Source organism: Paramisgurnus dabryanus, chromosome 9 (assembly GCF_030506205.2).
Source record: "Paramisgurnus dabryanus chromosome 9, PD_genome_1.1, whole genome shotgun sequence".
Taxonomy (NCBI): Eukaryota; Metazoa; Chordata; class Actinopteri; order Cypriniformes; family Cobitidae; genus Paramisgurnus; species Paramisgurnus dabryanus.
In genome coordinates this window covers 14779145-14802605 of record NC_133345.1, presented here as the reverse complement: position 1 = coordinate 14802605, position 23461 = coordinate 14779145, and the positions used below count along the sequence as shown (strand labels likewise).

The 23461-nt window shown below is 35.3% G+C and overlaps 1 protein-coding gene across 2 annotated transcripts; it reads right to left on the bottom strand.

The window, feature by feature from the left end:
- Positions 1-153: 153 nt before the first annotated feature.
- On the bottom strand, positions 154-21273 carry cd151l (CD151 antigen, like). 2 transcript variants are annotated; one of them, XM_065269980.2, is made up of 8 exons: positions 21175-21273; positions 15411-15494; positions 12147-12338; positions 7419-7493; positions 7206-7310; positions 6952-7110; positions 1253-1339; positions 154-469 (listed from the first exon to the last, which is right to left on the bottom strand). In XM_065269980.2, the coding sequence occupies exons 2-8, from the start codon at positions 15492-15494 to the stop codon at positions 410-412; spliced, it is 762 nt and encodes a 253-aa protein (XP_065126052.1). In that variant the 5' UTR covers positions 21175-21273; the 3' UTR covers positions 154-409. The 2 variants fall into 2 exon arrangements, with proteins under 2 accessions (XP_065126052.1, XP_065126051.1); XM_065269979.2 differs by having other exon boundaries at positions 21002-21254.
- Between the last annotated feature and the right edge of the window lie 2188 nt (positions 21274-23461).

Here is a 23461-nt window from a genome sequence, read left to right as displayed (position 1 = left end):
TTAAAAGTTAACCAGAAGAGCGCAATACCGTTTAGGAGGCAGACCCTAACATTTGAATTTGATGGCCTAGTTTAATTAAAACTCTACAAAGCATATTTTAAATAAAAGCAGTGACCTCAATAAAACAGGAAAAAACACACATAGACCACAAAACAGATACCTGGTTGTTTTTTTATATAAAATACAAAGCAAACATGCTTAAGTTAGTAAAATCCCTTGAATCTTTAAAACAATAAGGAAAAAAGGATGTAAATATTTTTGTGCTAGCTCAGTAGTACTTGAAATGTATGACCAATGCATTATCTTTATAGTGTAAACATGTTTGCAGGATAAAAGAGAAATGAGATCATCGTTGATCAACTCCCTTCTGTTTTACAGTAGATTTGATGATGATGTGCACTTTATCTGTTCAGTATGGCTCTGCTTTCAGACTCCTATACAAAGAGCAGGTGACAAACATGCCCACAATCTGAAACAAAAGAGGTGTTGATGAAATTAAAAATGCAGTAAGTAGTGCAACAGTCAATGCCTATTATTGCACCGATTACTGCAACTTCACACCAAATGCACACTACTGTTCAAAAGTTTCACAACACAAACTCAATGTTTATCCTGTTTTTACACATTACCGGTATACAATAATAACAAACTCAATAAAACTATAAAATAACAAAAATATAACTTTGTTTTTGGTCTCAACATAATAGCCATTCCAAATAAATCAAAACTCCTTTGTTTAAGTTTGTTGAAATGTTCTCTATAAAATTTTAATTTCAAACATTTAGGGATACACCTTCAGATTAAATGATTTAAGATCATGAGAAACATTTCAGTCAAGTGTTGTAAAACTAGGAAAAACAAAAAAAAGTACACCGTAAATAAATCAAAACTTTACTCTTGTGAGTGGATGCAGCAAAACCGCGATCAAAATTGGCCAGAAACTCGCCTACAAACGTTGCTTTCCTACCCGTTCCTTGGGGATTTCCCATTCAAGTTTGGTTTATGTAAAAGCTTACAACTTCCCCCCTTTCTACCTTTTCATTAAAGGTCCCGGTCTTCCTGTGTTTTTGAAGCTTTGATTGTGTTTACAGTGCGCAATATAACGTCTTCATGTTTCACATGTAAAAAAAGATATGTATACACCAAATATGATCTCCATTTAACATCCTTTTTTAAAGTGAAAGCGACCAAACATTGAAATATCTTCTCTCTCCAACACTTGTGAGGTGTAAAGCACAATATTTTGACTGACCTGTACACAGGCGACGCCCACGCCCACAGCACCAATGATCTGTAAGTGATTCAGAATAAAGTTCTCCAGCTTTGTGATGCAGCCGCCCTGAAACACAAAGTGCGCCAACACATTGAAAGACATTTATCTGAAACTCCCTGACTCTAGCGTAGTGTGGTCACCTTCAATCATTTAAAACATTTCCTTCGACAGGGTATCTGCAGGTTAATGTATTATTATCTAGTCAGAAATGTTGACTGTTTACTCCTTAAAGATGTTCTTAAGTAAACATTTGAGAACTTCTTACGAAACCTTGACCCTGGGAACATTCTCACAAATTTCTTATAATTTATTTAGAAGAAATCTTATTTTTTGTCTTAAGAATTTTTTGTGAATACGGCCCAGGGGCTGTAGCTTATTTCGAAGAGTGTGTAGTTTATTGATGTATTGTAAGTAAGTGAAAAATATATTGCAAACATAGGGCCCTATTTTAATGATCTAAGCGCATTGTCTAAAGCAGTGGTTCTTAAACTTTTTACACCAAGTACCACCATAATAACCAACATTAAAATCCAGAAGTGTAGTAGGCCTAACTATTCAGAGCTATACACAGTTTAAAAACAAAGTTTTATTCCTAATCATTTTTTTTTATTATACAAATATTTATTATTGTCAGCCAACCATTACAGAACTTGAACATTAACACTGCACTGTGCTAACAAATAAATCAAAACTTAAATAAGTTTAATGATTCAATTAAAATGTGCCCAAAAATAAAGTTAAATAAAGGACAAACTTTTGCGACGAAGAAGTACTGGCCCGGTCGCGTTTGCACTGTCACTTCTAGGGCTTGTGGTGTTCGTGCTTCGCAGGGGTTTCGTTGGGGCCAAAGGCCAGGGTTTTCTGGCCCGGCAAATAGCTTGGGCCAGAGCAGGCCTGCTGGGGCTAGAGCAGTGATTCTCAACTAGTGGGCCACGGCCCACCAGTGGTCCCCACCTCGCCATCTGGTGGTTCGCATATACATGCAGTGGTAGATCACTGACAAATGATTTCTAAAAATCTTTTATAAAAATCTTTATAAAAATTAGATTTTTCTTATGAATTTATATGATCTAAAACGCTAATTTAAGATGCATGATCTAAAAGCCCATTACCATTTGAATATCACAACAGCAATCACATCACGTCAGATATAACGTATGATCATTCAGATGCAGTAACACTACTGTATGCGAAGGGGGTTGCAAACAGCACGTTCACAGTTTGCCACATTCAAGAGTACAGTGCATCATGAATGTGTTAGCATTTAGCCTAGCCCTTTTTATTCCATAGGATCCAAACAGTGATGAATTTAGAAGCCACCAAACACTTCCATGTTGTCTCTATTTAAACAAAACAAAACTTGGCAATTTTTTAAGCGGATAAAATTTTTTAACTATATTGTATGGCTGAAGAGCACTTAGCTGCTGCTGACTGTGCCCCATCTCAAAGCACTGACATGCAGCCCGGTCATCGCGCATCAATCACTCTGAAAACACCGGCGACAGGGCGATGGCCAGTACAACAAGCTCAAAGGTAGCGGTCGCAAACACGAAGTATAAAGCACTACTTTTCCCTTGTTGAGGTGAAAGGCAAGAATGTTTGTGTAATGTGCAACTTATGCCCATTAAGAAAAAGTCTCTCCACGTCTGTGGCAAGTAATTCTGATCTAATAAAGCACCTCAAATCGTCACATGCTGCCACAAAATTTGTGATTTCTCTTTAGTATTCATTTTAGTCATTTAACACATTTAATTTTGTAAGGGGCATTCAAGTTATTTGAAATATTAATTTTTTTTAAGTAACGCAGTAATTACTTTTCCTGGTAATTAATTACTTTTATAATAATGTAACGCAGTTACTAACTCAGTTACTATTTGTGAGAAGTAATAAGTAACTATAAATAATTACTTTTTTAAAGTAACGTTCCCAACACTGGTCATGGAAGTAAATAAACAGCGACTAATGTTGCAGTTTGAGTGATATCACTCCTCAACTTGGTCCCTCTTTGTTCTCACCGTTGCAAACAGAAATACCTATGACACAGTTTCTTACATGACTGAAGGGTTTCTAGTGGACCAATCACAGCGCTTGCGGTCCGCGTAGAACTGACGCGCTGGTAAAAATTTGGCAAGGTGCACGTCAGGCTATGGATAACCTACAGCGTATACCTTACGCACAACTATAAATTGGACTTTACTCCTTCCAAAACTGACAGAAACAGCAGCGTAATCTTTGATGACCAATTGTCCTTCACTGATTATATCGCAAAGACAGCGTGATTATGTCGATTCGCATTATACAATATCAGGAAGATACCCTTATTCCTTACGGAGCATGCTGCACAACTCCTGATCCAGGCCCTGGTCATCTCTAGGTTGGACTAGGATGCTCTACTTGCTGGCCTTCCTGCACAGAGCATCAAACCACTACAACTGGTTTAGAACACAGCAACTTGTTTTTTTTCCAATAGCCCAAAAGGGCTCATGTAAAGCCGCTCTTCGTCTCTCTCCACTGGCTACCTATTGAAGCACGTGTCAGGTAGAAGTCACTACTGTTCACTTACAAAAATTCTTGACAAATTGATACTGACTGTAGACACCTCTTCTATCTAAACAAACTAACACTATTTCTCTTTCAACAGGTATTGTTTCAGAATTGTGAAAACTTGTAACTTGGTATAAGCACTTCTTATATTATTGTCTCCCTATGACAATTCACTTGATTGTTTCCTTATCTTTGTAAGTCACTTTGGATAAAAGTGTCCGCTAAATGTAAATGTAAACCTCTTAAATAGGGGTAGGTTTTTAAAAAAATGTCAAGTAAATAGTAGTGGAATTACAAATTACCATAAAAACTCATCAGGAAAGCGTAATTGGCAGGGAAATGTTTTTTCTTAATTGACGAGATGAACTCCTTAATGATGGGGAAAGAGTTAAAGTAGAATATAAAAAAAACTTTGTTCTTGTCAGCAGTGTTTCCTCTTGGATTTTTTCCAGCTGTGACGGCAGGGGGCGCCCATGATGATTATACATGTACATTATTTTTTTAAATGTAGAATATAGGCTACAGTAAACTTACATGTAGTTTTTTATATAATTTTTATTCTGTCATTTACTTTTCCTTATATTTATAGCATATTGCTTTTCTATGTTTGATCTAAACCGTATTTTCTTAAAAAACGTTACATAGCTACGTACGTAGTTGGGATATTTCATTGTAGTTTTAATGTAGTGTGCATTGCAAGTTCGTGCTCGTGTTTAGCGTTACAGTTCCCTGTTGCAAAGTAATGCACAGTCCTGTTTGATAATCCGCACCGCTGTGATTGACAGAACACCGACCAGTTATCCGACTTCAGCAGCAATTTTATTCCACACCCGACCCGTTTGACATAAAGACTCTCACGCAAATCGCGCAGTTAAATAGAAACCTTTAACAGTCTTTAGACAGATCTTAAACACAAATAAGCACGGGCCATTTAAAAACGAGTCGAAATTTGGTCTTTGATATTAGACCCGCATTTTACTCTTGTCTATTGATGCAAATGACACGAATAGCCTATTATTTCACCCGTTACATAAAATATTATGCGGTTCACCCGCGGGTACCCCAACCCTGCTGTTTCGTCTGAAAACAGATAAAACAGTCTCACAGTCTGCCTCAAGTTTTTATTCCCAACGTTCTTCTTACCACGCTATTAATGTAAGTTTCCTTACAAACAGATTCGAATATTTATGTCTTGCAGTCGCATATGAGTATTATTCAGTATTTAGCCTTTTGTTTTAGGACAAATATCTTATCATTTAATGTGAAACTTAATGTGAGTGTCGACGGAAGATTGACAGCTGAGCGGTCAGCAGTGCGCTGCGTTTATAGCCTATATTCTGAATAACTAATGATACGATAAGTTGATTATATGAGTACAGTGATTCCAAATGAATGTCCAAAAAACTCGTAATATGTTAAATCGAAAGTTTAATAATGTCTTTTCTCGCAGCCCTGCGCTGCGTCGGTGTATATGCGCCGGTGAACATCATACGCGTGATGACCTTGCATCTTAAATTACCCTAAATTTATAGTCATAAAGGTAAAAGTAAAACAACATTCGAAACTTCAAATTATGTATTTTTATTTGTGTGAACTCACAATAAGGAAAAAACCTTGTGCTTATTTAAAATCATTAAAAACATGACGTGCTTTCTGCTGCTTTGGTTTTACAACGCGTCACAAAAAGAACAGAAACTTAAATACTTTTTTTATTCATTTTGTCAATCTGATAATTATTTAAGTGTAACATATTTCATGTAGGCTTATTTATTTTATTATTATTTCTCAAAACAGAGACGTAATCATCATCTGTTGATTTAAGTCTATTTGTGCATGAACTAAACCCATGGAGGAAATTATGATATTTTAGGAGATTTTTTATAAATGTATGAACAACGCGAATCCAGAAAATAATTTATTTCTAAGAGAGCCAGTCTGGCAGGGCGGACATTTCGGTAGCTTTATTTTGCGAGCTGCCGCCGTGGGTTTTGTCTAGAATGGATACAGCAAATGCCGAAAAGTTAAGGATTAGATTTGGAGGTAGGATTATTAAGATGAAAACAGCGGCTCTGGCTAAATGAGATACAAATACATCCTACAATCCTGTAAAATGTTGTGTTTAGAGTTGGGTTTGGGTGAAGGATTAGGATAAAACAGTGCTCATCCGGCGAGATTTTGTTTGCTGTATCCCTTCTATTCATAACCGCAGGCGTGGCGGGGATGTTTTAGGCGTGGCGGGCCGCCACGGTAGAATGTATAGCGGAAACACTGTGTCAGTGCAGAATAATTAAGTCCATTAAAAAAGACAATGCAAAAACAATAATAACAAATCGCCAAAACAATAATAACAAATGACAGATTTAATATGAATGAAAGAAACAAATAATAGATTCATGCTCCGCTTCGTGTCGTGCCTAACAACGCCCTTCAGGCGTTACTTATTCACGATACAGCACTTGCCTCAAGTACCTTATTGCTTTTATAAAACGGTTACCACACAATATTAAAGTAAAAAAAATTATTAGTTCAACTTTCATGAAGTTAAATCAATAAAAAGCATTCCTTCCGCTAGAAAAAATAGTCCCTGACCATAAACAAAAATGTGTTCCAATGTGTAATATCCATGAAAGCTCAAATAAAAACATTGCTCATTGCTCTATTGGTCAAGTGTATTTTAATCTGCCATGCTATGAGACACAATTCCCTTAAACGTTTACACATGAATAGCTCTGATCTTCAAATGGAATAAGACCCAGGGATGGTCACTTCACCTACTGATTCATGGCCTACAGAGCTAGGGAACTGATTGAGACACACTGAAAGTCTTTAAAAACAATGTTTGTGCAATTAATGCGTGACAATCCTGCTCTGGTGACAGATATGTGATTGTAAGTGGTTCCATCCTCCATTACCAGAGTCAGAATGATAAAGATTCTAGAACCAGAATGAACTGATGTCATATACACATCTAGGTTGATATGAGTGAGAGCAAAGTATGTGAAAAATGTCATGTTTTGGTAAACTCTTCCTTTAAGGACTAAACTTCAAATCATTTGTATTATCAAACCAAAGCATTAAAAAACATTACAGCTATTAGTTGAGTAATGATCAAAGAGGTAATGTGTAAAACTCACCTCTACTTTATATATGTTTGAGGGGTGATCCCTCTTTCCGCAGAGCTCAGTGGGGCTCTTACAGCAGCTATCAGGGACAAAACGACCGCTACTCAGGGAAGAGTGGATCCAAGCGCTTTCTTTCCAATCAGACGAGCTGTTACTCCCACAACACTTAAACTGACAGACACACAGAGACAGAGAAGTCATTTGATCAATTTATCATAGCTGGAGTCTTTAAAACGCATATATCTATGAGGATGAAGATGTTTAACCTCCTGCTGTAGTTTGTCCACAGCCTTTGTCACATGATCTTGTTCCGGTTGATTGTATTTCTGAACCATGGTCTCTCTGAGGTTCACCTTTAGCTCCTCATTCAACTACAACATGTTCAAATGTACATTTACATGCATAAAAGGTAACGAAAAAGATTAATGAACTCTTGGTTCACAACAGATTCTTATAAAAGAACAACAAGGTTAATTCACCTGCTGGTAATAAATGTAGGCCAAAACTCCAGCCAAGATCTCCAGCAGGAAAATACACAACAGCAAAACAAAATACTGACAAAGAGAAGAGATATTAGATATAAAAAAATGTAAACGTTGACATTATAAAAACAGCTTTTTATAAAAAGACTGAAAAAAATGTAAAGTTGAAAGGTTTAATATTAGCCCTGTGGATTTACATAATACATAATAAAGCCCTTTTCAACATTCTAATTCAGGGATGGGTAACTTCAGTCACGGAGGGCCGATGTCCTGCAGAGTGTTTCGCTCCAACCATAAACAAACACACCTGAAGCAGCCAATTAAGGTTACTAGGCATACTAGAAACTTTTAGGCAGGTGTGCTGAGGCAAGTTGGAGCTAAACTCTGCAGGACACCGGCCCTTCAGGACAGAAGTTGCCCAACCCTGTTCTAAGTGGTTGCTTTGCAGTATGGGAAATAGTGATACATTACTGTGATACTCATAAACTGCCAGCGAGCCCGGACATGAATAGAGAAGCAGATATTAAAAACAGTATAATAAACATTCGGTGAGCCATTTAACCAAGAACAAACTAGTTTAAAACTGATGAAATCTAATAGTTGCTGTGTTAGAAGTCAATTCCTTTAAATTTATTTCTGTAAATTTGTTTCTTGCAAATAAGCTATTAGTACAGAAATCAGGAAAAAATAAATGATAGTGATGGGGTGGGGTGGGGTGGAACAGTACACAGAAGTCACAGTTCAGAACGTAACTCGATTCAGGGGTCAAGGTTCACCACAGGTTTCGAAAAGAATAAAGCAACAAACACTAAATGTTAGTGATCTTTTCATTGATTTTGAACAGACAGAAGTGTATATTAGTTTGTTCCCCCTTACAATATAAAACCTTCTTTAACTCTTTCCCCGCCATTGACGAGATATCTCGTCAATTAAGAGAAAACGCTTCCCCGCCAATGACGAGATTTTCCGTCTTTCCGCAATACCGCTATTATCCACCAGGTGGCGGCCTTCCGCAACTTTTTAAAACCGGAAGTATTGCCCTATGGCAAGCTGCTGCATGTCCGTGTCTGTTTTAAAGATCGCTCTGAATGGGATCTCTATGAAAAGTCCGTCATAAAAATGGAATTATCTCTGCTTTTTGCTCAAAATATGGTGTTTTTGCAAAAACCTACCCATATTCAAAAGCTGATTACAAAAGAACCACTAAAGGTAGGATGAAACGGTTTTTTTTGTTTGAAAGCAGAGGGTCTGTTCTTTCATTTGGTATATTGTATGTTTATATATTTAAAGAAGAACATTTTCTGGAAGGCATTAAACTTTGGTGAAAATCATGAAAAACGCTGGCGCTGGCTGGCAACTTTTTTTAAAAATGCTGGCGGTGAAAGAGTTAATGTATTAAACAATAACAGAATGCACTCTTGCATTTAGGACATTTTTTGTAGAGCTGATAAAGAATCTTTTTTTCTGTATATTTATCTCTATCTACATTTAAATGAGGAATCAAAAGCTGAAGCGATTTTAATAAGAAATTAATTTAATAAAAATGTTCAATACACTAATAAAAACCTGTTGGTGAATTTACTTGTATACACATTTATCTTATATTAATCATTTTATAATTTGTTTTATTGTCACAAGTATCCCTCATAAAATCAACCATATGTTTTACTGAAGTAGAAATGTAAATATTTTTTGTGATTTTTCATTAAATTTATTATAGTTTTACTGGTCATTACTTTGTTAAACTATTTCCTGACATTAATGTTTTCTTATGTGTGTGTGACAGCGAATGGGATATGTGTGGTTACTATGGTTTTTCTACAAATACCACAGTAAAACTTTGATGAATTTTCCTAAGGGGTGGATGTTGTTAAACCAACTACTACTTCTCAGTGTTACTTCATGTTGGTTTTAAACTCAATTACTAACTGTCACATCAATTATAGTCTAGCATATTCATACTGAAGGTTTGGGAACCATGGCCATTGACTGCCTAAAACCTCATTCACACAGCACTTTGATCCCAGAAAATAACTGTAAAATTGGCGAACAAGAGTCTCAAAGAGTGCTGCTTATAGTTGCTTAGTAACAGAGGATGGCCCCTTAAACGATTACAAACACGATTATACACTCCAAACAATGAACTTTCACTGTTGCCAATTTTACTTAATTCTTTCATGTTGTGATAAAACGTAATTGAGATTCAATTTATTAACAGTGACAGTCATAAACGGGGCTGTCTGCATTACTTTTTTTTACTTAATGTTTGAAACAGCAGGTTATCAACTTATGAATAACAACGACTTAGAACAGGTGACAACTTAAACAGCAGCAGGAGTAAGGCATACTGTATAGCCAAGCCCAAACGAAATCCGCATCCGCAGATTTCGGCAGAAAACTCAGCTGAATTCCGCGGATATAATGCCCTTCATTGACATGCACACATATCCAGCGCTTGAGCGTGTTTGTGAGAAGTCTCATTGACAACAAGCACACATACATAGACTATCTCGCAAGTTTGTGAGCCATCATTGACAAGTGCATTATCTCTGCGGATGCTGTTTGCTTGACCGTTTTTAATGATAGAGAGCGCAAACCATTTGAGACTTGAGATGAAATTAAACTTACCGCTGAGTTAAACAGATCTCACTTGACTCTGTCATCTATGTGATGCGCGACAGTCAGCACATGATCATTTCAAATCCGTTTACAAGACAAATGCTGTTTTTGTTTAATATAAAGTTTACATTGCGTTGTAAACATGATGAAATTATCTTCATACATGCTAATTTCATAATGCCAACGTATTAACACAAGCATTTTATTCTGCTATAATATTTAACCCTATAAACAATTATATGTCATTTTATATACAAACTATAATCTATCTTGACATGCACATTAGGTTCAAATTTGATTCCCTCTCTTGCGCACAGTTGCCGTCGGTCTCACTCTCAGCCTCCTTCCTATTACGAGGTGTTACTGTAAAAAATGCGCTAAACATGGGATTTTAAAAACCGGATGGTTTATTTATAGTTCGAATACGGATATGTCACCTCATGTTCGAATGCATATTCGAATATCGAATAAAAAGTGACAGCCCTATTGTCAGCTTTACTTAAAACTTATTTGTTCAGCCAACATAACATTGTTGCATAAAAGTAACAGATTAATAAAACCAATACAGACTTGCTTCTCATTGGTTGAGGATTTTGCAGTATATTATGGGTAATTGTTGTGCTGGCACCCTCTTGCAGAAGTGTTGCACCATTAGATAGGTACGTGAGTAATAAGTGGGCAAGTATTAGTCAATTAACTTCTGATTTATTTTAGAACAAATCAAACAAACGGCTTGAAATGCAACATTTAAATTAACATTTATTTTTATTTTTTACTCTACTAAGGTTTGTTGAGTTTACTTAAACTTCTTTTGTAAAATGAACTAAATTATTGTTTGATGAGATTACTTAATTAAATTGCGTGGAACCTGTTGACATAATAATTTTAATTAAACCCAACACTTTTGAGTGTTTTTTTTTGACAGCAGACGCAGGCGGCAGAGAAAGGAAGGGAGAGACGCAAATACCCCGCCGGCCTGGAGTTTGAGACCACTGACCTAAGACATAAACAATTGTGTTTACAGGAATATTTGCAGAGACAGACGGATGTGTTTTGTGAGTCTGGATCATTTAAAAGATAATTAAATATGGCACGACTATATGCATGCTTTTGAGTTTCTGCGCGTCCGAGTATGTGCGCTCCTGAATGTGTGTGATTTTGACGGTGTCAGATCGGATCCTGCATCAACGAAACCCGATCCAAAATTTCATCCCAGATCGAAGCCGATACAAATATTGGATCAGAGCATCCCTAGTTGAAAAAAAATTGTGCTTAAGGTGTGTGAAAAAACACACACGCACTTCAAATCAGCATACATCACCTGTTTGAATATGATTATACTTGCTGTGATTATGATTTTAATTGCATAAAGTTATAATCGCATTATTAGGGTGCATGTAAACCTAGGTTATATTTACTTTTACAGTTATACCAATATAAAATTGTTAAATAAAATTTAATTTATTTATATATTGCTTTATCTGCAGATGTCTCATAATAGGATTTCTATAGTTTTGACTTTATTAAGTCTAGATAATCTATTCTAGATTAATTCACCTCCACCATTTGTTTTGTCAATATTGTACCCAATAATGGATTGAAACAAACCAGCATGTAAAGTCCCCCTCAGTCCAGCAATCCTAGTACTGGGCTGCCATTCATGCCATTCCAGCTTATATGGTAATGGGCCAAAACAGAGGAAATCATAAAACAACGGGAGAATACTTGGAGTACTGTGAATTTGCTTAAAGTTTCAGATGTGCTCATGAGGTTTGGCCGAAGCTGCAGCTTGCAGCCTTTTCCCTTTAGTGCCACCTGGCAGTCATGTAAATTAAACGCAGCAGTTATAGGCATTCAGGTTGATCATCCACTGTATGACTTGCAATTTACCTTTCAATGACTACACAAGTTTACTTTCACATTTCCATGGACAAACTATGTTTATGGGGTGAACACTGTAATGTACACTAAGAACTAACACTCTCTGCCCACCATGTAAACTTATCCTCTGTCCAGTATGTATTTCTGTCTATGCTGAGAGACATATAATAACTTGAAATGCAATCCTCAAATGTCCCATTGGAAACATTTCAATGGGTTTCTTACCACTCTCAGAAGGCGTCTTTGCTCCTTGAAGGTGGCACAGCAGCCCAAAACCCCAGTGATCATGACAATGACTCCAGCCACGATCAGTATGTATGCAGAGACAGCGTAGATCTTTGAGGAGAGCAGGCTGATATAGTCACTCTTCTCAATTAACGTCCAGATGCCCACAGCCATAACTGCACCTCCAGCCAACTGAAAACACACACATTTCAAGATGGCACAGATTTATTTGAACTCGATTTTAGTACGCTAACTAAAAGCATGCGGTTGTGTAACAATGCATGTGTAGACAAATACAAGGACAAAGCTCTCCACTTGTTTTTGAAGCTGAATCTGTATCAACAGAACTAAGAGAGTTTTATAAAATTTACATTTATTTATTCAGACAAAGATATTTCCGGCCACTCTGCTGTCATCATCTCTTGTACTCTTTGCAAAAAAGCTGTAATTATTTGTTTTACCATGGCTTTCATTGCTTTGTAGGAAAAAAACTTATTTGGTAGACCTGATAAATTATTTAGGTATATATTATAATCATGCTAACAATATCATAAAGTAAACGCAGTAAAAGTCTATTTTTTATTTCAGGAAAATCTTTCTAAACACTCATGAAGCACATTTACATTGTCATATTTGAGGTGTTGTGAGTGACTGATTGTGCTGACAGTGACGTCTTGTGAGTTCAGTGTTGCACAGATATTATATATGTTGTTTCAACCGTTCGTGCAAACTAATCGGTTCAGAGGAGTTGGACGCGTTGTGGGCTAATCCCAGCTGGGCATCGCTGAATTAACATGGAAAACATTTCCTTACTGTATAGGATTTGGTCTTTTAACCTTTTGCAATTTTGGTTTTGATGAATGAAGAAAGCAGAGAGACAGAAAGAGGGCACGCGTGGCTCTATGTTCATTCTCTGTCCTGCAAACATCATGATCATTATTCATTAATCACATTAAATGACCCCAATCTTTGTGACAGCATGAACGGTGCCCCGCGAGACATAAGCCGGTCATGCTGTTGTACTGCCTGCTTAATTCGCGTGATCCCATCATCGTTTACTAAAGCTGTTTATAAACAATCCACAGCTGCAAAGTCTCACACGCAGGGAAGAAATCTGCTGGCAGCATGAGGCGACCTCACATGTTCCACAACAATGCTTAGGTCCTTGTAGATACGGCAGCATATTAATCAGGCCAAATTTGCAGCACGTGTGTTCTAAGTACATTTTTGCATACATTTAAAATAAATTTTTTGTATGAAAGTTTTTGTTGAATCATGATTTGTAAAACGTCTGTACGCACACATATGCTTGCTTAGTGAATGTGACCCAATGTCTTTAACTTTGAGGGTAATTTTGCAAATCTGTTTAATTCTCAAACATTAACGTTATACATTATCTGAAATTTTAAGTTCCCATTTAAATGAGGAATACTGCAACATTTCACTTTACCAAGATGCCTTACTAAAAACATTACTTGTGTGCATTTTGAGGCAAAACAAATGCCACTGATGTATTTTAAGATATGTCAGTGCAAGTTGTTTTCAGTTTGGACAGCTCTTAAAGGACAAGTAGTTTAAAAAATTATGATTAAAAACTGGATTGAAGTGCGATTCAGTGACGCGTGAAGTGCAGAACTTTTCTTTTTAGAGGCCCGCCCATAAAACACTTTCTTTCTCCATCACTGATTAGTTCTACAGCATTAAAAATTACTATTTTATTTTTTGCAGACAAGGCTTTTCGGGAATAAACAGAGGTAAGACATTTAAGACTTGGGTTTAAATTTAAGACCTAGGATGAAAATCTGGCCATTTTTAAGACTTTTTATGGCCTTAAATGTAACTTTCAGAATTTTTGACTTTTTAAGACCCCGCGGGAACCCTGTTAAAGAGAATATCTGCCTTTGAAGTGAGCTTCAAGGTTTGTAACTTTGTAGTAGGTTAGCACCGAATGTTCGGCAACTGAAATGTTTCGAACAAGTGAAAAGACCCATTCAATTTTGCAGAACAATGAGGTCGCGATCAAATAGCAACCAATGCAGAATGAGAGGCGTGCACACTATACAAGTTTCTAAGCTGGAGTAACAAATAGTGTATTTTGTGCGATCAGAGAAGTGACCAGATGTAAAGAGGCCCTATAATGGCTGCTGGAATAAAAAATGTCATTGTTAAAGGAACAGTATGTAGGATTGTGGCCAAAACTGGTATTGCAATCACAAAACTTGTGGCTAAAACTGGTTCTGCAATCACCCAACTGATGGCCAATACACAAAATGACAACATAAACATCAGTTGAGGGCTGCAACTCCACTTTTTAAATGACAATATTCTGGCCAGACCACTGTTGTCATTGATATAAGTATTTGAAATGAAAATTATTTCTTAATGTTTAGTGACATATCAGGGCCGTTTTATGATCAATTGATATACATTTCTTACATACTGTTCCTTTAAATAATGTGAATGAAGTAAAAAGGTCATTCTGACTATATTACTGCAGTTGGTGTTTTAAAGCTTTAATAATTTCAACAACTTTAAACAGCTGTCAAAGCTCAGAAATATATGAGACTGCATTTAATTTACATCCATTACAGTCCTTCTGAAAAGAAAGATAAATGTATTTTTATGATTTAACATACATTTACTAATTCTACATACATTGTTATGTGCAAAACCTGCAAAAAATTTACATATATGGCATGATTTTTAATTATATTTATATGCATCAATGCAGAATATTTCATCATAAAAATAATAATTACAGCTCTAAAGTCTAAAAACACTATTATCTAAAAAATGTACTTTAGTAGTAAATTATATATATATATCTAATTTTATTTATTACTTTATTATTGGAAGACCTTTTTCACACAAGATTTCTCTTCAGTGATCTGGCTCCAAACTGCATTTTCCTGACTTCCTTTAATTTTGCTTTAAGAGCTATTTCGTTTGAACTTGAAAGTTCAAAGTTCAGTATCCATGGAGACGTTTCTCTGCATGGCAGGGTAAGATTTCTTTATGATGTATACTGTAGGGGCGAGGCTTCATTTATATGGGCATAATATTCAAATGATGATAATTTTTAGCTGTCACATTTATCAACACCTGTTCATTCATGAAACAGAATTGAACACATATTAAATATTAATGAATCACACGTGAGCGTTGTCGTAAGCTGATTTTTTTACTTGGATGTTCGCTGAGTTTGTTTGATAAATAAGGGTCCATTGTATAAGGAAGTGTTTCATGCAGGTAAGATATACTCACCCAAAACAGGAAATTAAAAGTGAAGAGCAGGTATTTCAGACAGATGGTCCCACATTTTTCTTTCTTTTCTTCATTTGGCCTCATCTGGAGAAAAAGAGACATGAACTAAATGCAACTGATAAATCATGACATAAGCTAATAATACTTATCTGATATTGATTCTGAATTGCAAAGGCGATATTATGAATGAACAGCTCTTTCATGTACTGCAGTTCTTTGATCAGTAGGAAGTAAATTTAAAATCACTGTAAGTTTGAGTCGCTTACACTGTAACATGCATTTGAAAAGACCGATTGGAATTTAAATAAAAAAACGGCCCTAGATTCAAATGTGGCAGCACGTTTAATCTCATTGGTTCTTGCGTGTTTAATGAATAGTCGTCATATGCATCGTAATGAAACAAACAATCACGAGTCTGAGACATCAGCTGCGTCCAAAAGTTCTGAAATGATGCCAAGGAGGAAGGCATCAAGGCTCATCTAAATCCAATGTTAGGTTTACTTCCTGTCTCCTGAGATACTTTCATTGTCACAATTTTTAAAAAATTTGTGTGGGCGTGTACGGGGAATGTGATTGGTCAAGCATGGTCGAGTTTGAAAAAATAAAATGGTGGCTAAGAAGCAGCTGGAGCACAAATTTAGTGTAAATAAAGTTATATTTTTACTGTTTACACCTTTAATTGCATTTCTAGTGAGAAATGAATATTGTAGTTATCACAAAACACTATTATATTTCAGACAAAAAGCTGCCTATAAAGACTGTCCGAATGCATTTCTGCGTTCGTGAGGCAGCAAGGCAACAAGTCAGAAGCCTAAAGCCTGACGTATAGTCGTGCGTAGGTCCTACAGCGTAGCCGCGGCGGCGTAAGTTCTGCGTCGGTTTTCATTTATACTTTTGCGTCTTCGTCTATATCGACGTGCAAACACACGTGCAGACCGCTGGTAGGCAGTAACCACGCGTGTAACCACAGTAGCAGCGCAAACGTCAAGGAATCAGAAGCTTAGCAAGTTAACCCACAAACGAAGAAGAAACAGCAACTTGTTGTGTATAATTTGAGAAGACCAGCAATGATGGAAGTAAATAAACAGCGACTTTTGATGAGGTTTGAGTTAAATCACTCCTCAACTTGGCTCATCTTTGTTTTCACCGTCACAAACGGAAATACCTACGACGCAGTTTTTTTACCTGACGGGAGGGGTTCTGGTGGACCAATCACTGTGCTTGCGGTCCGAGTAGATCTGACGCGATGTTAAAATTTTTGTGAGGTGTGCGTCAGGCTACGCAGAGCTACGCACAGGCTACGAATAGAACCTACGCACGACTATAAATCGGGTTTAAGCTTTCGGACACAGCCATTGAAAAACCAAAGCGATTTCATGTTGTTTTTTATGTGCAGCCAAATTTGAATCTTGAGCTGTTATTGAAAAACCTATTGCTATATGATATATGAGAATAAAAATGTGTGTATATTTTGTAGTATATAAGTTTAATTCAATTCATTTTTATTTATACAGCGCTTTTCAAAATTTAGCATTGTTCCAAACAGGGGCGTCACTTTGTGTTGAAAAGTGGTGGGGACTAAAGATCAGATGAAAAAACATTACAGCAGAATGTTTTAAAAAATGTTGAATAACGGCGCATCAAAAATGTGTAGGCCGTCAACAACACAAAAATACTCAGCATAAAACCCTCAACAATGTCGACTGCACATGTAACAGTCCCTGCAACACCAGCTCAACCGAACAGTGCCAAAGCACCATACTGTAGAAAACAGCAGCACGTTAAGTCAATGATGACAATGAAATTCATTACATATGTAAAATATATAACACACTATAAGCACACAACGCAACATATGTGACCCTGGACCACAAAACCAGTCGTACACTGCAAAAAATGACTTTCAAGAAAAATGTTCTTAGTATTTTTACTTGTTTTCAGTAAAAATATCTAAAAAATTTTAAATTAAGTTGCTTTTTCTTGATGAGCAAAATGACCTAAGAAAATAAGTCTAGTTTTTAGACCAAAATAACAAATTTAAGTGATTTTGTGCCTAAAACAAGCAAAAAAAATCTGCCAATGGGGAGAGCAAAAAAGTCTTGAACATTTTTCTTAAACACTAAATTCAAGAAAATTTCAAGAAAAAAATGCTTACCCCATGCAGATTTTTTTGCTTGTTTTATGCACAAAATCACTTTAATTTGATATTTTTGGTCTAAAAACTAGATTTTTTCTCATCAAGAATCATCATAATTTAAAAATTGAAAAATCATCTTAATTTAAGAATTTTAGGATATTTTACTGAAAACAAGACAAAATACTAAGAATTAGTGAGAAATTTTTGCTTAAATTAAGTATTTAAGAAAAAATAAATCTTATTTTTTTTTCTTACCCCATTGGCAGATATTTTTTCTTGTTTTAATCAAAAATTTACTTAAATTGTATTTTTTTTGTCTAAAAACTAGACTTATTTTCTTAGGTCATTTTGCTCATCAAGAAAAAGCATCTTGATTTAAGAATTTTTAGATATTTATACTGAAAACAAGACAAAAGTACTTAGTAAGAAAGTCATTTTTGCAGTGTAAGTTGCACAGGTATTGTCTGATATTTCAGAATATTTTAACCAAATGCTTTCAAAAAGTGGTGGGGACAAAATCAGCCATTTCAAAAAGTGGTGGGGACATGTCCCCAGCGTCCCCAGTGTAAATGACACCTATGGTTCCAAAGCATCTTTACATGAAATAGAAACAAAAAAAATATAAGAACAACAAAAGCATGACAGTTTTGAAATATGGCTTAGAATGGAGTAGATGACAGTATATACAGTTATTTACATGATTTATTATTTAAAAACAATAATAAAACTATATTATGAACAAAGTCTAGGATGGAGTACATGGAGGTATTTAATTTTGTTAGTAATAAAATAATGCAAAAGTAATACTCCAATTCCAAACTATATAATTTAGTCTAAAAACCCACATTTAACTTGCATGTTTATTTTGTTTATTAACAATAAAATATTATTATAGATTATTATGTTATATTTAAGGTCAACTTATTTGAAGTGATCCAATTTAGTTTACAATTTCCTTATTATATTTGTATAACAATACCAAAAGTTTTAAATTTTTATATTACTTTGTTTACCTACAATGGCCATCTGGGTGATTCTCGCGAAATTATAGACTTATGAGTTGTCATGAAACATTTTGATAAAAAAAGTAAATGCTATCAAGAAGAGAAGAATACAGTTACAAATAGTGATAGACCAATATATCGGCCGGCTGATATTTTGGGCCGATATTTGCCTCAAAATGGACACAAGTAATGTTTTTAGTAAGGTATGTTTGTTAATACTAGTTATATTTCCTAATTAAAATAAGCTCTAGTCCTAGTTTAAGATAATTCCTGTCCGGGAAACCACCCCTATATATATTTGTAGTAGTAAAGTGCTATAAATCAATATCCTTTGCTCATTTTTGGAAAGGGCAGTTCATGGTTCCATAGCACACTCAACTGTTTTTACTATTTGTTAAATATAGTTTTTTTTTAAGTTCAATAAATGTTACTTTTTTAAATTGAGACTTGTAACATTTGGCATCATCATTGTGTAATTTTTATGATGTAAATTGAGTGAGCAAAAGCAGTATCGGCTCCAAATATCGGCTCAAGAAAATCGGCAGCCTGTATCGGTCATCGGCTAAGGCTGATGAAACAAAAATCGGTATCGGCATCGGCACTGACAAATCCATATCGGTCGATCCCTAGTTACAAACATCTCTCCATGTACTTTTTCAAATGACATCATACAAACCATTTTTTTTCTCACATTTAAGGGTAAACTTTACATTACTGCAACGTGTCCATGACTGGATTTGGTTTCTTTGACATGGAAATATTTTTATAATTACAAAATCTAAAAAATTAAAAGCTTCAGTGCATTTGATACTATAAACATTTACAGTAAATAAACATGTGGTATTTGGTGATCATTGGTAAATGTAGAGACAATAATAAGGAATATAAATGTGTCCAAGACCAATTTTCTCATGCTCTGCAACAATTTTCAATCATTGTTTAAGCCCTCAAGGAACTAACATTTTTTAAAAATGATGGAAGGGACATAACTGACTGTGACACTCAAGATAGCGACCAGGTAAGCAGTTCTTATGTTGTTCTCTCCAGATACAAGTTTAAATGATGTTTGTCATAGTACCTAGACAACTTTTTAGTTCTCATTACCGAAACATGAGTTTGTAAATGTATATATTTAATGTAATGTAATGTCATGTTGCAGTAATAATAATTTTTGATAATGATCATCTAAAAATGTAAATAATTTTATAGGAAATATTTTTTAAATCCTCTAGAAATAATGATTATAGTAACTTCAGACCTTAATCTTATATTTGCAAAAAAAAAATTTGGCTTCAAGGGCTTTTTAAAAATTCTGATGCTGGACAGCTTCTAAGTCTGGACTTGTGTCACATCCCCCACAAAATTTAGTTGTATGGGCAAGAGATGATGATCAAATATGGATTACTGGCACTTTCAAATATAGTAATATTCAAATACAGTTATAGAAGTAAGTGCGGGTTTGTAGACTTCATTTATTTTCTGTGTATTTTTTGATATAAAACAGTAAGTTAAAAACAGACCTGTATTTGTATATGTTTAGGTGTTAATGAAAGACAAACACACTGCTCTTCACATCAACTTAAAGATCAACTGTAAACAACAAACCTAATTATTAAACAGCACTGATTAATGATTTCTTTACATAACTAGTATTCATTAAATGTAATGTGGAAATTTGGCACTATACGATTACCATATATTCACATGGTACATGACATTCATAAGTTTATCTAAGATACTTAAAAAACATCAAAGCTGCTATCACTGAAACTGCCATGTCTAAACACCATACTAGCATTATTACACTTTTTTTTGCAGTAATTCATGCCTAAACCTTTGCCATGCAGAACACCATTTTCACTTTTAGATTTATGAAGTTTAATGAGTTTATTAAACTTTAAACTAAAGTTTTATGTCTGTGAAGAGTGACGTTTATCTGACACACACACAGACCTGTTTCAACATGCCAGGATCTGACTCTTTCATACAACACACATAGTTAAAAATGCCCTGTCCAGACTTCAGTCTCTATCTTATAACTCTGTTTATGTTTTATTTCCCCGTCTTTATATACCAATTCATGTTTCTGAGTTGTTATTTTTAAAGTCAGTAACGTTATTTATTTTATTTTATGTTGAAGATACGCAGCGGTAACGCCTCACCCCTCCAGTCGTGTATAACGTTAGCTGAAAACCTACTATATTCACTTTTACTCTTTAGATTATAGTCAAGCTCTCCAAAGTATCTGTATAGATCAGTTTGATCGATCTGATAAAACAATCACTGCTGACATCAAAGACTCGATCACTGCTAAAGCGAACGGAACTAGACGCTAATATATTTACATATACAGTTATTAACAATAAACAGTTATACAAATTATATTCTGTATATTTATAGAGCAGTCAAGCAAACACCGACAAACAATTTGCATTCAGCGTGTTTCTTACCTTGAATCAGCTGTTGTCAGACAAAGACTAAAACTCTTCTGTTCAACAGACAAAACAGTTCCTAAACTAACGTTATCAGGATCTGTTCATAACAATCCTTTCGCGTTTAATCGAGGCTGCTTGTTATCTAAAGACACATTAACACTGAAATAATATTAAAAACTTCTACATACAGGCCTTCAGAAGAACAGAAAGTTTCAACGAGCTCGACTCGAGTGAGAGTGTAGTGTAGTGCAGAGACTCGAGAGCAGAACGGCGAGGGCTTCCTGTGTCTCACCTGCTGGGGCCGCTATTACACCCTGAGAAACATTTAATCATTTACATTTAAACTTTTATTCATAGAAACTCAGTGCTCGAATTGAATCAAAACCAAAATGGCAACACATTACTACCTTTAAACACAACTGTATGATTTATGTGATACTTCCCAAAATATTTTGTATAAAGGCTGGAAATGTATTAATTATTTCAAAATATAAAGTTTGACTAGATAGGACGTTAATGTGTTAGGCCTTAAAGTGTTGTTAAAGTTGAATGCTCCGACATCACATTGTGTAAACTGTTTTTTTTTTTTTATTAAAGAACTACACAGATGCAGCTGTCATCAGTTAATGTACACTACACACCTTCTACTTTGTTGTTCGCTTTTATCTATGGCTGCAGGATCAGAAAAAAATTGCTGAATGATGGAGCGGAGCCGAAGACTGCTGGTGGTTTTATATGAGATTTAAAATATGTCATTAAAAAGCATTCTCTTTCCCATGCTGAGCGAGAAAAAAAAATCACCATTTTTAAAGTTAAAGTTAGCCCGTTTTTTTCTTATTTAGCTTCACTGGAATGGCACTAAGCAAGTAAAAATCAAACATACGCTAAGCAATGGGCATTCACATGTTTTAATAGACACAACATTTATTATTGTAAATAATTCATTTACAAAATTTACTACATCCTAAAAGGATTTGTCAGCATTATCTTTACTAAATATCTGAGGGACCCCCCTAAGTATAATTTTGACTTCTTATAGGAGGTCCCTAATGCCTTATGGGGGTCTCTGGATCTCCCCAGCCCCCTTCAATTTGAGCACCGTAGAAACTTACAGAGAATACATGTTATTCATTTATTATTAACACATGCAGTCCCTAGAAATCAAATATGACCTTTATGCAAAGCTACCAGTTAGCTACAAGAACATTCATCTCAGTAATTTTTTAGTTGAATTGTATATGCTTGTACACAACATTCTATTATGTTTACATTGTATTGTTAAATAATCAATAGAGTAAACCTGTTCCATTCGGTAAGTAATTTGATTTAGAAAAGTCCCTGAGCATTTTCAGCAATTAATCGACTGAGTGGACGATCTCCAGGGCTTAGGTAACAGGTATCACGTGACTAGGTTTCTTGTTTTAGTAGTGGGCTGAGTGAATAAAAATGTAAAAAAAACTTTAACTATGCTAGGCCACTATGCTAGGTGTTTTCAGCAATATAAAATTAGTCTCTGGTATCCCCATAATGTGTCTGTAAAGTTTCAGTTCAAAATACACCACAGATCTTTCATTATATACGATGTTGAACATGACCATTTGTGGCTGCAAAAAAAATGTGCTGTTTTTGTGTGTGTTTCTTTAAATGCAAAGAAAGCTTCTGTTCCCCTCCCTGTATTCAAAGTAGGGGGTAGAGCTTGCACATGCGCTTTGGACTACATCAAAACATGCGTCCCTGGCAGAAAGTGCACAATGATTTTTAGCATGGTCATTATTGTTTCTCTGACGGCATAACTTTACATAATATGTAGTTTTGTTGGTTGGTATACGCTTATTTTCCTTAGGTTTAATTCACAGAATTTATAATAAATTAATATGTCATTATACAACTGGTCCCTAGTTTGAGAACCACTGCCTTATGCTATATTCGTATCATCTGGTAACACATCCACCAGCAAAACAACTTTGCCTAGACTTCATTTATAGGTGCTGGTCATATAATTAGAATATCATCAAAAAAATGATTTTTTTTCACTAATTCCATTCAAACAGTGAAACTTGTATATTATATTCATTCATTCAGTACACAGAGACTGGTATATTTCAAGTTGCAGTTGTAGCCTAGTGGTTAGAGTGTCTGGCTTGTAACCCGAGCGTTGCCAGTTCGAGGCTCATGACCGGCGGGTTGCGACTGTGGTGCCCTTGAGCAAGGCACCTTAACCCTAATTGCTCCCCGGGCGCTGCAGGGATAGCTGCCCACTGCTCCGGGTGTTTGTGTGTTCACGACTTGCAGTGCGTGTGTTCACTATTCACTGGATGGGTTAAATGCAGAGGTCACATTCCAAGTATGGGTTACCATACATTGGCAAATACTCACTTCACTTCACTTCAATTGATTATTAATTTTATTTTTATTAAAATAATATTAATAATGTTAATATTAAAATAATAATAATATTATTTTATTTTTCTGAGA

Bases quoted from the DNA above. Each gene is read 5' to 3' on its own strand.
- cd151l (XM_065269980.2), bottom strand. From the start codon at position 15,494: ATGAGGCCAAATGAAGAAAAGAAAGAAAAATGTGGGACCATCTGTCTG. The intron at 1,340-6,951 runs GTGAGTTTTACA...TTTGTGTTTCAG, and splicing joins CAAACATATATAAAGTAGAG to GGCGGCTGCATCACAAAGCT. The intron at 470-1,252 runs GTCAGTCAAAAT...CTTTTGTTTCAG, and splicing joins TGGGCGTCGCCTGTGTACAG to ATTGTGGGCATGTTTGTCAC.